The 16,036-nt window shown below is 40.9% G+C and overlaps 1 protein-coding gene across 2 annotated transcripts in view; it reads left to right on the top strand.

Moving 5' to 3' along the window:
- The window catches only part of flt1 (fms related receptor tyrosine kinase 1), a 55,156-nt gene that overhangs the window by 14,406 nt on the left and 24,714 nt on the right, over positions 1-16,036 (top strand). Inside the window, exons 7-13 of one of the 2 annotated variants that reach the window (XM_049565859.1) lie at positions 1,617-1,788; positions 2,009-2,126; positions 2,376-2,545; positions 2,639-2,786; positions 11,040-11,163; positions 11,661-11,769; positions 14,612-14,920. In XM_049565859.1, the coding sequence (XP_049421816.1) occupies positions 1,617-1,788; positions 2,009-2,126; positions 2,376-2,545; positions 2,639-2,786; positions 11,040-11,163; positions 11,661-11,769; positions 14,612-14,920 (1,150 nt within the window). Of the gene's footprint in view, positions 1-1,616; positions 1,789-2,008; positions 2,127-2,375; positions 2,546-2,638; positions 2,787-5,704; positions 7,272-11,039; positions 11,164-11,660; positions 11,770-14,611; positions 14,921-16,036 lie in introns of those variants that run through there. The other variant, XM_049565860.1, reaches the window with a different exon arrangement.

Below are 16,036 nucleotides of genomic sequence, written 5' to 3'. Positions count from 1 at the left end.
ATCATTATTTAAAGGGACAGTTCACTCCCAGATCAAAAATACATTATTTTCCTCTTACCTGTAAAGTTGTTTATCAGTCTAGATTGTTTTTGTATGAGTTGCCAAGTGTTGGCAATATCGGCTGTAAAGATGTCGGCCTTCTCTCGAATATAATGGAACTAGATGGCACTCGGCTTGTGGTGCTCAAAGTGCCAAAAATTACATTTGAAAAACTCAACAGTAATGTCTCTTTCCAGAAATCATGACCTGGTTACTCAAGATAATCCACAGAGCTTGTTGTGAGCAGTTTCATGTAGGAACTATTTTCTGTCTGTTGAACTAAACCTGCCAACCGAACAGAAGAAAGCACATCCTCTAATAGCATCCTCCTTGGCTGAGCTTAGCTACTACAATGGTGCTAGGTGAGCTAGCAGTAGATGCTCACTTCCTTCTGCTCAGTTGGCAGGTGTAAGTTTGGTAGACAGGAAATAGTTCCTACAGAAACAACAAGGTCTGTGGATTATCTTAAGTAACCAGGTGGTGATTTCTGCAAAGAGACATTGCTGTTGAGCTTTTTAAATATATATTTTTTGCACTTAGAGCACCACAAGCTGAGTGCCATCTAGTTTTATCACACTGGAGAGAAGACAGACATCTCTACGGCTGATATCTCCGACACTCGCCAACTCACACCAAAACAATCTAGATAAATGAATATCACTACAGGTAAAAGGGAAAAAGATTTTGATTTTGGGGTGAAATGTGCCTTTAATGAATCATTTATTAAAGCTTTATGCAGTTGTGAGTAGCCATTTGTAAAGACAAGGTTTTGGTTTACAGGTTGTAAAAGAATATTACTGGACAGTTTGACGACATGCTACAGAGCAGCTATTGCTAAGATTTTAACATTTACAATTCTGGATTACCCACTCTAACAGAACAATAGTCATTCATTAATACTCACTGTCTAATAATAACACCAAATGTGGAGTTGTAAATTGTTGGATTTAAACCGGTGTTGGTTTAGATGCTCTGTGGGCTTTTATTCTTTGCATTTTTAATCTTTTTTGTGGTAGCTGACAGTGGAGACAGACAGGAAATGTGTGGTCAGAGTGAGTGGGTGGTATGCAACAAAGGTCACCAAGTGAAATCAGACCAAATATATTGAGATTAAATGGTCAGCACTACTGAGAATCCTTGAATTAAAAAGTTAAACAAAAGCTGGTTTTAGTCATGTCAGATGAGAATTTACACCAGCCAAGGGGATTTTGTCCTCATGAATGCCCTATTACTGATCTATACAATTAATTAATCACTTACTGACCATTAATAAAGCATTAAAGCACTTTACACTGTCTGTAAAGTTTGCTTAATCAGGAAATGGTTCCTACACCCCTTAAGTAAATACAAAAGTAAAAGCAAAAGCAAAAGCAAAAGCAAAACAAAACAGAAACAGGATAAACAAAAAAATAACAACTTTAATGTCTCAGTAATTCAGTCAAGAGATAGCCTACTGCACTGTGGGTTAAAGGAAGTCCTAGCACTTGGATTTAAAAGTTTTCAAAATAAGATCTCAAGGACACACAGGTGAGCCTTCAGTGTTAATGCTGAGGCTCTGTCTTCCTCTCCACCTTCAGATTAACAACACCGGCTCCACCTACAAGAGGCTCCTGAAACACAGAACGCACATGCTGTTCTACAACATTCTGACCATCCCGAAGCTCCAGCGTTCAGACCGAGGCATCTACACGTGCCGTGTGACCAGCGGGGAAAACACCAAACAGCAGCAAGTCACTGTTACTGTGTATGGTGGGTGTCTTCCTCTGACACTCCCTGACATTGACATGATGACCAGAGACATATCATCAGATTACTCGTTGATATTTTTAAAATTACAGTGAATTTCATTCCAGTGTTGGTCATCTTATCTTTTTTTGACAGACTGAGTCACTGTTGAGGGTGGTGGAAAAATGCCCCAATTCTATTTCGTAATCTTACACAAATATGTGCATGTGTCTCCTTATTTTAGACCGTCCGTTTATTCGCCTGAAGCCCAGGCATGAATCTGTGATGGAGGTACAGGCAGGACAGAAATCTTACAGAATCTCTCCCAAGCTGCGAGCATACCCTGCACCTGAAGTCATCTGGTAAGAGGTCACCTTGATCCCCAAAATCACACCATTTTTTGCCTCCCTTCTTTTTTTAATATATCTCAATCTCTGGCACACTTCCTCAACACCATTTCCTTCGAAAGTTCATGGGAGGCATTACTCATCATATTTAGTCATCAAAAAGAAATTCTGTAATTTCAATTTTAGACTTCCAAATAATTTTCCTCCTTAAAACTTTGGCACGCAGTCCCTCAAACTTTGCTGAGCTATTTATTTTTCTGTCAGGTTGAAGGATGGCAAGGCGGCAGCAGAGCAGTGCTCCAGATACCACATGGATGGGAGTTCCCTGGTGATACGGGATGTGGCAGAGGAGGATGCTGGGAAGTACACCATCCTGGTACGAAACCAGGAACATGGACTTTTCCAGAATCTAACACTCACACTTGTGGTCAATGGTGAGAAACTGAATTATTCACCCACCAACCATCTTTAGCACTGCCTTAGACTTTGCTCAGTGTTTAAACTTGTGTTTGTCTCTTGTCTGACAGTGAGTCCTCAGATAGGGGAGAAAGCGGTGTCGTTGCAGGACCCGGGCTCAGTGCCACGGGGGAGCAGACAAGCCCTTCACTGCACGTCCCACGGAGTCCCTCCCCCGCATATCCAGTGGCTTTGGCATCCCTGCCCGTCTAAAGGCCTGTAAGTAGCCATTAGAACAGTGGTTCCCAACTGGACTAACCACAGTGTCCAGATTTCTCCTTAGTCATTAGTTTAAGGTCCACACAGTTTAATATATTCAGCGTCATACTTACATTTGGTGACCTTGTTGAGCTAGTTTGCTGTCCCTGTCAAGTAGCTGTCGTTTCATCACTCACTCTACAGCAGGAAACAGCACTTCAAAATAAAAGCTCTTTGCCGGGAATTCACCATACTTTAAAAAAGTGTTTTTTACAAATTTGACATGTTTTCGAGTCACTTCAGTCCATTCAGAATGGACCTGCAGCGCACTTTTGGACCGCGACCCTCCAGTTGGTAACCACTGCTTTAGAAGACTTAATCTAGCCCAGTGTGCACATTAAAATCTCACCAGTAAACCACTGGAAAATGGCTCTTAATTTTAACCAACTTGAGGGAGTAGTGTGTAAGATTTAGGGGATTTAGTGGCATCGAGCAGTGATGATCGCAGATTGCATCCAGCTGAAACTTCTCCCAGTTAGAATTCATCGTTCAGGAGGTTTTTATTGGGAGCTGAATTATCCGCAGAGGTCTCTTTCTCTCTGAAACAATCAGACCAAGTGATTTAAACCAGTAAAAACACTGAATAAAGCAGTTTCACGCTACAGTGTTTCTCCTACGCTGTTTGGCACGTCACAGACAGGCCGCCAGTCTAGCACCTGATAATGTGTGCTCACCTTTTTTTTCTAATAACATAAGATCCAGACATTCTGTAGGTTTTTACAGGGAGCCAAATTCTCTGCAGAGGTCTCTTCCTTTCCAAAATATACAGACCTGGTGATTTAAAACACTGAATAAAGCAGTTTGATGTCAGTGTTTTCCCAACATTGCTTGTCGCAGAGGAGTTAACTATGGTGGCCGACGCAAAAATGCAAATGACACTATCTAGAACCAGTGTTTGGTTTGTCTGCTCTGGGCTACTGTAGAAACATGGCAGACTCTGCGGACGAGGACCTGCTCCCTGTGTACATATAAACGTCTCATTTTAAGATAATTAAAACACAGTGGTTTTTATTTTCAGGTGATTATACACTAAAGAAAATTTCCCGAGTATATTATATTCCATTCTGTCTGTATGTTATAAAAAAAATTAAAAGGTTAAAAAAAAAGATATACAAATAGTCAAATCCATCTAATGACACATTTTGGCTGTTTATAGTTAGTACCCGTTTTAACTTACTATATTTTGTGTAGGTTTTGGCTGCATAGGCTAAGAATAATATTAATGCCACAATGTTACAAACATGGAGCAAAAAAAAATGATGTATTGTTTGTTTTATGTTGTTATTTGGTGTGTGTGTGTGTGTGTGTGTGTGTGTGTGTGTGAGATATTGAAAAACGAGACATGTTTTGTCTATTTCAGCATGTGTTCAGACAGCGTTTCCTTCTTGTAACCAGAACAGATGCCTTTGGGGGCCTTTCATGTGCGGGAATGTGTGAAAATGTGTGTGTGTTTATTCATGTGTGTGTGTGCACTCATATACGTGTGTGTGTGTGTGTGTGTGTGTGTGTGTGTGTCTCTCATCATGTATGTGTTTGTATGTTTGCTTGCTTGTGCAACTCTTTCTCCATATGTTTGTTCTTTTACTGTCCGCTTTTCCTTTTTCATGTTTGTTTAAATGTATACAAATGCATAGCCTGTGTCTGTGTGTGTGTGTATGTGTGTGTGTGTGTGTGTGTGTGCCTGGTACATTCACAGACACCGTACACAGTGTATCTCAGACTTGAAAGGACAGAGAAAAAAAAACACACTTCAATAGAGGCCAGTTCCGTGCTCTCAGTCACGATTTGTTGGTTTCCAAATCAAACGCTATGATTTAATGAATTTCCTGTCCAGGACGCAGGGTAAGAGGCCTGTTTATTATTGTGATTGCACACCGCATCCTGTGATGCCTTTTCTTATATCTGACACACACACTATATATAAAGTTCTCATGAGAAATGGCCCAACCCAGTGATGCTGAGGGACAGTCATTTAGTCAACACACACGAGTGCTCGAGCAGGCGCTTGGCAGAAACATTGATTGAGTTGTTCTTGGAGGTCAGACACTTATTGTGTTGCTTATGACCAAGTCAGAGAGGTTAAGTATTACCTGAGAGCACCACAGCAGCCGCCCATACTCTATTCCCTCTGAGACACACTGACATCATCAGCGTACTTGAACCTTAACACCGGCACTCTCACATGGCGCCATGCCGAGGTGCCTCCAGGGTGGTTTCAACCGTCTGTGTCTGCCAAATGTAATCTACATAATGTACATGAACATCTCTGAGACCAGCTGGTGATGCTCAAGTATCTGATATTTATTGAGTGAAGCTAGGTAGTGATGTGAACTCTTTTTGTCCTGCAAAAACATGTCAACTTTACCCAGAGAATCTGTTGAATTTAGATTTTTTAACTGAAAACTATTACTGAAATTTTGCCCCTGTTGTAGCTCATGGTTGTATCATAGTGTAGATGCACAGTGTGTATGAGAGCAGATTTTATCTTGTTTCATCATGATGAGAGTCACATGCAATCTGCACATTAAATTTTGCCAATTATTGTATGCCTGAAAATTAGATTTTAATCAATTCTGAGTCAAATTTCAAATTTAAGTCAATTTAAAATTTGTTTTAGTTTATAAGTAATGATACAGTTTGGCCTGAAAGAAAACAAACATGCACTAAAAGCAGTCACAACAAAACAGTAGAGAAGCTTCATAAAGGAGCTTAACTGTAAATGCACATTAATGTTTCTGCAGATTACATTTGGCTTCTCCACTGACTGATTTATGGTCCTTTGTAAAGCTCTGTTCTGGTTCTGGTTTTGCTTTAGTGTCTGAGTGTGTTTCTTTAGTTAGTTTTTGGCTGGATCCTCACCAGGCCCTTGTTCTTTGCAGCCCGGCTGCACCACAAGCCTGACGCCGCGCTGGAGGAGGCCCATGGACAGTGGACCAGGCTGGGCCAGGCTGACGGGTGGCCTCGCGCCTGGGTCCTGGGTCCACTCCTGGGTCTGGCCCTGGGAACCGCAGCGCTCTTATCTGGCCCGGGCAGGAGGTGCACTGGGTTTCCTGTGCGAAAATCAGAGCGCTTTTCCTCTCGTTGTTTGGCTTCCTCTCCGACGCGAGACGCTTCCCAGCAGCGTGATTGTCCCTTCGTCTTCAAACGTGGCACAGTCCGCTTCCTCAAGAGCTTGATCTATTCTTGAGAGCCCCCCCCCTCCCAACCCCTGAGCACCTCTTCCCCCAGCTCTGCTGCCCCCCACACATACCTTTCCAACCCCTTCCCTCACCAAGCTCTGCCCTCCACCCCAAACGAGCTTCAAGAACAGCTCCCCATCGCCTCCCACCCTGGAGCCCGTCCCCTCCACCACCACCTCCACACGCTCATCAGTGCTTGTCCACAGCAGCCAGAACCCTCAGTGACATTACCAATGATCCCATGTGATGATCCTGCACTTAATAAAAGTAGGAAAGGAGGAAAGTGACTTGGAACACTGCTGAGCAGTGAAGACCAGGAGACACAGGAGAAACAAGGAGGAAAACAAGCCACATCACTAAGGATATAAGGACACCCGCTTTACTGATTATTTATTTATTTCCTTCATTTTCCCAATTTAAGTCCCCCCCCCACCCCACACCCAGCCATTCTATAGTTTTATGCTTTTCACATTTCACAGACATTTTGAGCCAGAAGAAGTGCAATTCCATTCATCCATCAGCCACATTTCTGGAGCTGCTTTGCTTATATTTTGTGTCCTAGAGTGGTACTATATTGGGTGCATGAACCGTGCCTGTCCCAAGCCCTAATCTGATTCTGACATCCACAAAAGCTGTGAGTTTCTGTTCCGATTTTTTTTAGCCACTGGTAGAAGGTCCACTGTGCTCACCTTGGATGGGCAAAACAGGAGAGAGGACAAGCTTTGTGTTGTTCACTATGGGATGCCTACAGTTCTCTATTAAAAAGACTGACGGTCAGCAGACGCCTACCATGTAGGAAGTCTCCACAGACCAGAGACTATAACTGCCCTCTGTCACATTGTGTCGTCCAGTGTCATCCCATGTCAAAATGTCTTGTGTGTTGAATGATGTCAGCATAACAGCCCTGTTGTCTTTGTATTGAAAGTTAATTAAAATCTAAATGTATGAGTGCCATAAGTATTTCAGTAAAGTCCGTTTCTGTGTGTGTGTAAAGCAAGTGTGAGTGAACGTACCTGTGCAGGAATGTCAGTGTGTGTGTGTGTGTGTGTGTGTGTGTTTGTGTCCTATTCTACGGGTGTCTCCCAATGTGATTCATTCCTTGTATACAGATGTTCTATGAGTAATATATGAATCTAATATTTAATAATTTTATACAACTAACTTACGTATGACGAATGACAATATTTGCCAACTTTGTATGAATCTGTATTGAAGTGTTATATCAATTGTTTGTGTTTTTGCATTAAACTTTGCTTATATTTGTGTATTGGTTTATACTGCTCTGTGGTTATTTCAAGGTTGAGACAGGAACGGACAGAGACAGTTGTAAAAGTGTATTTTAGGCAGTGAAACAAGACAGGAAGAAAAAGGCAGGAGATGGCCCCCACTGATACACAACTCATTCATATTTCCAGGCGGCTGCTGCTCACCCTGTTCGCAGGCACACACTGTGTGAATGTGTCTGACTGTGTGTGCGTGTCCGTTTGCTGTTTCTAACCACATTTATGTCTCCACATCCATCTGACTAATCATATATGTGTGTGTGAGTGCAAGTCTGATTGAGAAAGCTTTTCCTGGGAAGTGTGGGAGTGTTAGCTGGTGTAATCTGTGCCCGCGTGATGGATGTGTGTATGTGAGAGTATGTCTGAGCATGTGTGTCAGGCCCATGGTGTCATGCACAGGGTGGGTCATTTGTGCAGTTGCACACTAGATGCCAAGAGGAAGAGCAATCAAGGAGCAGAGAGGAACCAACCTCAGGGAGGAGCTCAGGACAGACAGAAAAGGATACAGACAGAGACAGGGAGTAGAGGGGCAGTGACACATCCATAAACAGACAGAGGATCAGCGAACAGAGTGGAAGTGACAGTTTACAGGGAGGATGATGGGTAATGGCTAAATAAAGGCACTGCATTCTTTTGATTGTGAAATCTGTCTGAGATAGATAGATAGATAGATAGATGGATAGATGGAATGGAAAAATAATCATGATAATAGGTGTATATACAAGTATATACTTCAGTTGTTGCCTAATAACCTTGGTGAATTTTGAAAACGTTTTTCTTTCCATGCAGAAGTTGTAGGGGAATATATTTGTGACACGCAAGTTCACTTTCATTCAACAACAGGGGAACTTCAATAACACTTTCCCTGGACTGTTCGGACCCTTTACACAAAGACACAGCAAGTTGTTGGCATAGCTAAATTTTGTAATTGTCATTTTTGCAATTACAAATGCACCAACTTCAATATTTACACGTAAAAAAACAATACCTCAGGGTATGTTTGCACTGCTAAGCTACCTATAACAATAAAACACAAGGTTTGTACGCCTTACTAGGCTAGCATGTGCACAGGAGTGTCTACAGATTTCGCCTGGGTCCTAGCGTCCCTCTGCAACAGTTTCTTCTAGACTTAATTTTTTTCTGGGTTACAAAATGTATCCCATCTCTATAATGCACAGATGATGCCCTTCAGATGCACCTTCATTTTGTATAAACTTCAGATCATCCCTAATAACCTTGTTGAATATGGAGAGGTTTCTTTTTGCAGCAAAAGTTATAAGGGGATACACATTCCTTTAGACTGTGTTTTCAGTCTCCGCCCTTCTACTTGTATTCAGTGGGCCTATTTCATTTTGTATAGACTTCATGTTACACCTAATAACCTTGGTGAATATATCTTTTTTTTCCTGGCAAAGGTTATAGGAAAATACACATTGTTCAGACTTTATTTTCAGTCTGCCAAAAAATGCATGTCCTCTTGATAATGCAATGCCCTACTATGAAGTATTTTATTTTGTACAGACTATAGATCAAGCCTAATAACCGTGGTGAGTGTGGGGAAGTTTCTTCTTTCCTAACAAAGTTAGAGGGGAAAACACATCTTTCCTTCTGCCCAAAATCCCCTCCCTATAATGTACATATAATGCTGCACCATCAAGTGTTTTACTTTGTAAATACTTCAGATTATGCCTGATAACTTTGGTGCATATGGAGAAGTTACTATTTTCCTTGCAAAGGTTACATTAGTATCCTTTCAGACTGTATTTTCAGTCTGCCACAGAATCTACTCATAGCATAGATGCCCTCAAGTATTTCATTTTTATATATACCAAAGATCATGTCTAACAATCTCGGTGAATGTGGAGAAGTTTTTTTCTTTCCTAGAAAAAGTTAAAGGGGGATACAGGTTCCATATTTTATGTTATGATACTTCAGATCATGCCTAATAACCTTGTTGAATATGGAGAAGTTTCTTCTTTCCTTGCCAAAGTTATAGGGGAATACAAATTATTTTTGATTGTGTTTTCAGTCTGCCAAAAATGTATCTCCTCTCTATGATGCACAAATGACATACAATCAAGTGCTTTGTTTTGTATACATTTCAGATCATTCCTAATAACCATGCTGCATAGCAAAAGATATAGAGTAATACACATTCTTTTAGACTGCATTTTTGGTCTGCCAAAAACATATCATTGCTCTGTAATGCATAGTCTTTATTTTATGATTAATTACTTTGCATCTGCTTCAGATCATGTCTTAAAATGGAATATGGTGAATATGGAGAAGTTACTACTTTCCAAACAAAAATTATAGTGGCATCCACATTCTTTCGGACTGCATTTTTGTTCCACCACAAAGTGTGTCCATGATCTTCAATGCACAGATGATGCCCTGCAATCAACTATTTTATTTTTGTATATACTTCAGATTGTGCCTAATAATGTTGATGAATGTGGAGAAATTTCATCTCTCCTTGCAAAAGTTATGGGGTACACATTTTTGTCACACTGCATTTCAGTCTGCCACAAACCATATATTCTCTCTATATTGCACAAATGATGCCCCACTATCAAGTATCTCGTTTTATAGCTCATGCTGAATAACCTTGGTGAATATGGAGAAGTTGCTTCTTTCCTAGCAACAGTAGGGGAATAGAAATTCTTTTGGACTGTGTTTTCAGTCTGCCAAAATGAACCTCCTCTCTACAATGCACAAATGACATATAATCAAGTGCTTTATTTTGTATACACTTCAGATCATTCCTTGTAACGATGGTGAATGTGGAGAAGGTCCTTCTTTCCTAGCAGAAGATATAGGGTGATACACATTCTTTCAGACTGCATTTTCAGTCTACCATAAAACATATCCCCCCTCCACAATGCACTGTCTGTACCATCAAATGTTTTACTTTGTATATACTTCAGGTTATGACTAATAACCTTGGTAAATATGGAGAAGTTTCTTCATTCCTAACAAAAGTTATAGTGGGATACCTTTTATTAATAAGCCCATTTACTTTATTGTAGATGAAACTTACCACATGTTCATTACTTTACATTTATCGTCATATTTGATATGAACAAACATTTCAACATTACTTATATAATACTGTTGCAAGACAGAGATTTAGATGAAATATACACCTTTTCCTTCAACTCTGAAACTAACTGATCAAGCATTGTGTGTTTAAGGCCCCTCCTCAGCTCCTATATGATTTCAGAGTTTCTCATCACAAGGAGATGTGCACATATAAACCACAAAGCCAGCTGTATAAGCTCCTGTTCCCATACCTCCACCAGTGCGTAATCTATGGATTTAGACTTGTGAGACTCATTGAGAGGGACAGGAACTCCTGTCCTGGAAATGTGGGATGATTTGTAAAGAATGGAAGGAAGTTGATCCATGGGATTACAATACCACCTCTGCATCCTCCATGGATGAACAATCCAGTATTACATAGCACTCCAAAGATCCACCATTGTCAGCATGTAGGACAGGGTGAGAGGACGTGATGCTATTGACAAAAAATTGTTTGGTTATGATGATTATGTGAAGGAGGGTGAGGATAACATTAAGCAGCGATGATCAAGGAGTTTCCCTAATGTTCTGGTCTTCCTCCTGCCGAGCACAGCTGAGAAAAACACCCACACACCTGGAGGCAGCATAAAATGACTTGTGTCAACACAGCTGAGTCTCTGTCCCTATCCTCCTCCTCTTCCTCCTCCTCCTCCTACTCTTCCGTCTTCAAGGTGTGTGTGTCCAGCATCTTCCTCGCTATGGAGCCCTGTGACCGAGAGAGTCCCCGCCACTTCCACAAGCAACCACATCCTGAGTATTACGCACAGGCAGGAAGTGCTTCAAGGGAAGCAAAAGGTAGGTGACAGAGGAGGCCTGTTGGGTTAGAAACAGGATTTTTACTTAGTGTCGAAAATTGGGTTTAAAACACAAAAATACACCCTTAACTGCAATTAATAACGGATGCTTTGATGGAAATTAATCAAAAAAATCTGACTAGAAACTGAATCATATGCTGCAACATCCAAAATAAAACACATCCGAAAACTTTCCTTTGCTCAAAAGTGAGTAATACTGGGAACATTTTGCAGTTCTGCTTTTACTGCCCTTCTTCGCTCCCTTCTCTCCTCCACACACACACATTCACAGACACGCACCTTTATTAACGCTAATTGACGGCTTGCATGTTGAGTTGCCCACTGAGTTGGAAGTGGGCAGGAGGTCTGGCTCAGAGACCCCTATTGTCTGCTAAGTGGGCCCATGGAAAATATGATTCCTGCCATCAGTGGCAGAGGTAACGAGCTCGAACCTTAAATGTGTCGGTTTGCTCATGCGGATGTTTGTGCTCTCCACAGACAGTGGGGGTCCTGACTGTGGCAGAGGCCTTTGTGTCCGGAGTGTATTGCTGCGTCGCCTCAAACTCTGCAGGCACAGACCAGCTCAACATTCACTTCTACGTCACAGGTGAGGAATCACTGAATCATCTCCTCATATATACAACTCTTGGGCGTTTGCGTGTTTTCCCAACATCCGGAAATGGGTTTTTTTTCATAGCTTAAAAATTATATAACAGTAAGTATCTGTTCTCTCGCCTCCTCCCTTTCACTTCCTAGAATTTTATTTTTAAATAATTAGTTTCTGTCTTCTTCCTGTCATCTGCTTGCTTCTCTCACGTTACTCCCTCTTCAGTTTCAACATGAAACTTGGCCATATCAGCTGATCCACTTGATGCTTTCTCACTATTGGATTGGTAAATCATTTTTGTACTGATATTGTGTCCAAAATAATAAGTGAAGATGGGAAATAATAATAAAATGATCTTAATTCTTCTGTTTGGTCAGGATTAGGGGAGATTAGGGTAAAATGAATCAGTTTCTCTGTGTCAGTTTTGGATGTTCAGGGGCAGCGTGTCAATTTACGCTTGTTACATGCATTGTCTCTTTTCAAATTACACTTCAATTTTTTCTACAGAAAATGAACAGTTTCTCGTGTTAAATGTATACACTCTTTTTCAACATGAACTTAGAACATATAGAAACAGGTTTAGGCAACAAAAGCATGTGGTTAGGTTAAAAACCCCCATAATGGTTTGGCTTAAAGTAACTACATATGTTACTAATGGCATGTCACATCAGGTGATATATGACACGTACACAAGTCACTAGCATAGTATGCTACACATATTAGCACACTATGTCACTATTAAAATAACTCAACTGACTTTTGGTTTCACACGGGACATGAACAACTAGCTCTTAGATGAAAGTCCAGAGTGTGTTTGACCAATCTACCTCCCTTCTTCCTACCCTATGCAGACTTTTGCACTCTTTTTACTATGGTAGTTGCCCAAAGTGTCAACAAATGCTGCTGCCCTGGGCGGATCAACACAGAGTGCCTGTGTTTGACAGTGTCTGGCACCATCAGGCCACTGACCAATAGTAGGTATTTGATGAGTTTGGAGAAACACCAAGTCTGTTTTTATTTGAGGTGTCTTTAAAGTGAGGGCATGATGGTAACGCCTCCAACTAAAATATGTACATATATTTTAGGGCGTGGTGCATCTCTGGGAATGATGACTTTGACAGTTTTTTGTATGATGTTCCCAAAAAGTGGTGTCCTGGCTCGACTTGCCCCCATGAGGGTTGAATGAAGCTCGGGGGAGGATAAGTTGAGCCACATGGGGGTAAATCTTATACCCTGTTCCTTTTACCTCTCTGTTCTTTCATTTCCTGTGTTCTCTTTAAGTCATCCTGTTGATCTTCACATCCCTTACCACCTGATTTATGAACTTCCCATTCTGTACATCTCCATGCATACGATGTGATGCGATATTAATCCCACATCGGGGAAAAATCACACCCTACAGCAACTCAAGAGTCAGAAGCAACAGGAAAAAAAAGAAAAAAGTAATTGAGTGCTGAACATGGATAGAAATATGACAAAAATACAAATATAGGAGCGTGGAATTATGGTGTTTGGTCTAAAATTCAAAATGTCAAATCATTTCAGTCACAAAATATGGCTCAACATCCCCCAGGCCTTTTACCTGAAATTACCCCACCCACACCATTTTTTCAAACTTGTGTCATCTAGCAGTTTAGAGCTAACGTCATGGCCTCATATTGTATCTTCCTAAAACACAGACTCAGGCTGTCTCTATAATGTGTAAGTAAAAACTGCGAGGTGAAGAGAAAAGTAAACTGCTGAGAGAAAATAAGGCAATGAGCAGGAGGGGAGAACAGAAGATGGGCAGGGATAGAATTGAGTATGCAGGTTTTGGAAGTTTATTGTGTATGGAGTCATTACTGATTGTAAGGTCATTCCACCATTAATGAGACAGGTGACGCAATGTCAGAGACATGCAAAAGAGACACCGCAGTAAGGTTGCTGCTCTGCTGTGGGGAGAGCGTGATGCTCCAGAGCAACAAACTCAAACTGATCTGGAATGATACAGCAGCTTCCTTATCCATCAATAGGTCACAATTCAAAGCTGCTCAGTTTGTTTTATATTGAAGAAATGTCACTTTTCACAATTAAATCTGCTTAAGAGTATTTAGAAATTAAATTATTCCAAATTTCTGTCTACAAATTTGAGCATTTTTCATGGGTAAATAGGGTACCAGGTACAAGACCTCGAATAGGTATGTTACACACTGGAAACTAAACAGTTCTTAAGCACTGCACACATTAACATAGGTTGAAGCCCTTGGCAGGACAAAGTAGTGTACGTGCACTGGGTACATACAGTTTTGTTTTTTGTGCGTGTGATGTGAGGTCAGACAGGCATACAGGTAAAGGTTTTTTAGTGACTGTTTGCGTGCATGAGTGTGTCAGTGCATAAGGTTCTGCCGAGCTATTAGTGTATTAGCAAGAGCGAAACAGGAACCTGGGGCTCTTATCGTTCCACTTCCCTGTGCAGCGCACTTCCTTGGACTGGCAGGTCCGCTTTATTTCGGGAGGCCTTGGGGTGTTCGGGAAAGATAAACACTATCTGCCATCAGGAAACTCTCGAGCCGTTTCCACAGGAAGTTTCAAATGGCTTAAGTAAATAAAAAGCCTTTTCACTGTATTCCACTAGCTGCTTTTACCCACAATAGCCATTCAACATTGTCAAAGGTTAAAAAAAAATGGAGAATCAGTCGAATGAGCTCTCCTGGTTTCAGGCACCAGACAGGATCCACATTCGCATGTGGAGAAACTGAGAGGGCTCATTCATTCATCAGGAGAGCAGTGGAGGTTTGTATTTCGCTCATTTTCCCTCTTCCTCACCTCTTCTTCTCCATCAATCCATCTCTGCGTCCCTCAGACGTCCCGGGGGGCTTCAGTGTGAACCAGAGGGATGAACCTAGAGAGGGTGGAGACCTGCATCTCACCTGTGAGGCCAATAAGTACCTGTTCACAGCGCTGTCATGGCAACGGGTGAATGACACAGAGGACGGCCAATCCCGCAGCCTTGCCCTGAGCAGTCAGCAGTTCACATCGGGGGAGTTCTCCAATGCTCTGATCCTGTTGCTAAGCAACCTGACAGCCAGAGACTCTGGAGCCTACAGATGCTCCGCCCGCCACCTGATCACCGGACAGGAGACACACCAGGATGCACAGGTGGTGGTCACAAGTGAGTAGATCTCCCCTTCATCTTCCTCCTCAACATCCATGAGCCTAAAGGTAGCACTGTGGGTTTTGGGGGACACTTTCAAAGAAATTAATAATTTTACTTTGCCACTTTTTATAAACAGTAGTCCTTTAATTTGTTTGAAGCATTTTTGGATTGTGTTTTTTGCTTCTTTTTTTTTTTTTTAGGTCGTGCTACAAAAAATAAATTATTAAGTACATAAAGATTTCTTCATGTAGCACTTTTAAAAACTAAAGTTAAAAGGTGCTTCACAATAAAAGCATTTAGCAACAAATAGAAAAATAACAACGACAGCGAAACAATAACTGGAAAGCAACAATGTATGGAAGCACATAAGGGCCATTATTATTAGGATTATCTTTATTGTTAATATTCTATTTTTTATTACCATTAAACTTCAATTAAATCACTGAAATCAACAGGCTTTTTTTGGGACAGGCCTTAATTCCTTTCACACGTGTTACTTTACTACGGTTATGAATCATTCATGTGATCTCGCTCTGACAGACAGCACATCAGAGGAAGAGTGACATATGGCACTCAGGGATTACAGCACCTGGCATGCCGACATAATACCACTTTATCCTGTTAAAACAATATTTACAACTTGGATTAATTTTTATTAAAAGCCCTTTTGATTCTTTTGATCTGAGGATCCTTATGGGCTAAAGGAATATGAATAATTAACAGGGTAATCGAGGAATGGCCACATAATTTGGTAGCCAGCAACCCGGTTTTATACATCCGAAGAACTTCAACAAAAAAAAAAAAAAGAAGAAGAAGAAAAAAAAACTGCCTTGCAACCAGACCAGGCCTCTAATTAAGACAGGTCTTTATTTGTCAAAATGTGACGCCACACCGGGCTACTAACATTGACTGGGCATTTAATTGGGACTAGGCTTTTAAGTGACGTTTTATGGTACTATTAAGCAAGTGAATATATAACTAATATTTAACCACTGCTGTATACTTCAAATTAAATTCAAATATCACTGAATTATAAATTAAATGTTTAAACCATTCCTCTTATTTTATTCATGGTTTAAATCCCTTACAATTTGAATTTTCAGTCTAAAAATCCTGTTTTTTCCCCTTAAG

This window comes from Epinephelus fuscoguttatus, linkage group LG21, assembly GCF_011397635.1.
Source record: "Epinephelus fuscoguttatus linkage group LG21, E.fuscoguttatus.final_Chr_v1".
NCBI classification, from domain to species: Eukaryota; Metazoa; Chordata; class Actinopteri; order Perciformes; family Serranidae; genus Epinephelus; species Epinephelus fuscoguttatus.
The sequence above is the reverse complement of the archived record's forward strand: the minus strand, read 5'-3'. Positions and strand labels throughout refer to the sequence as shown.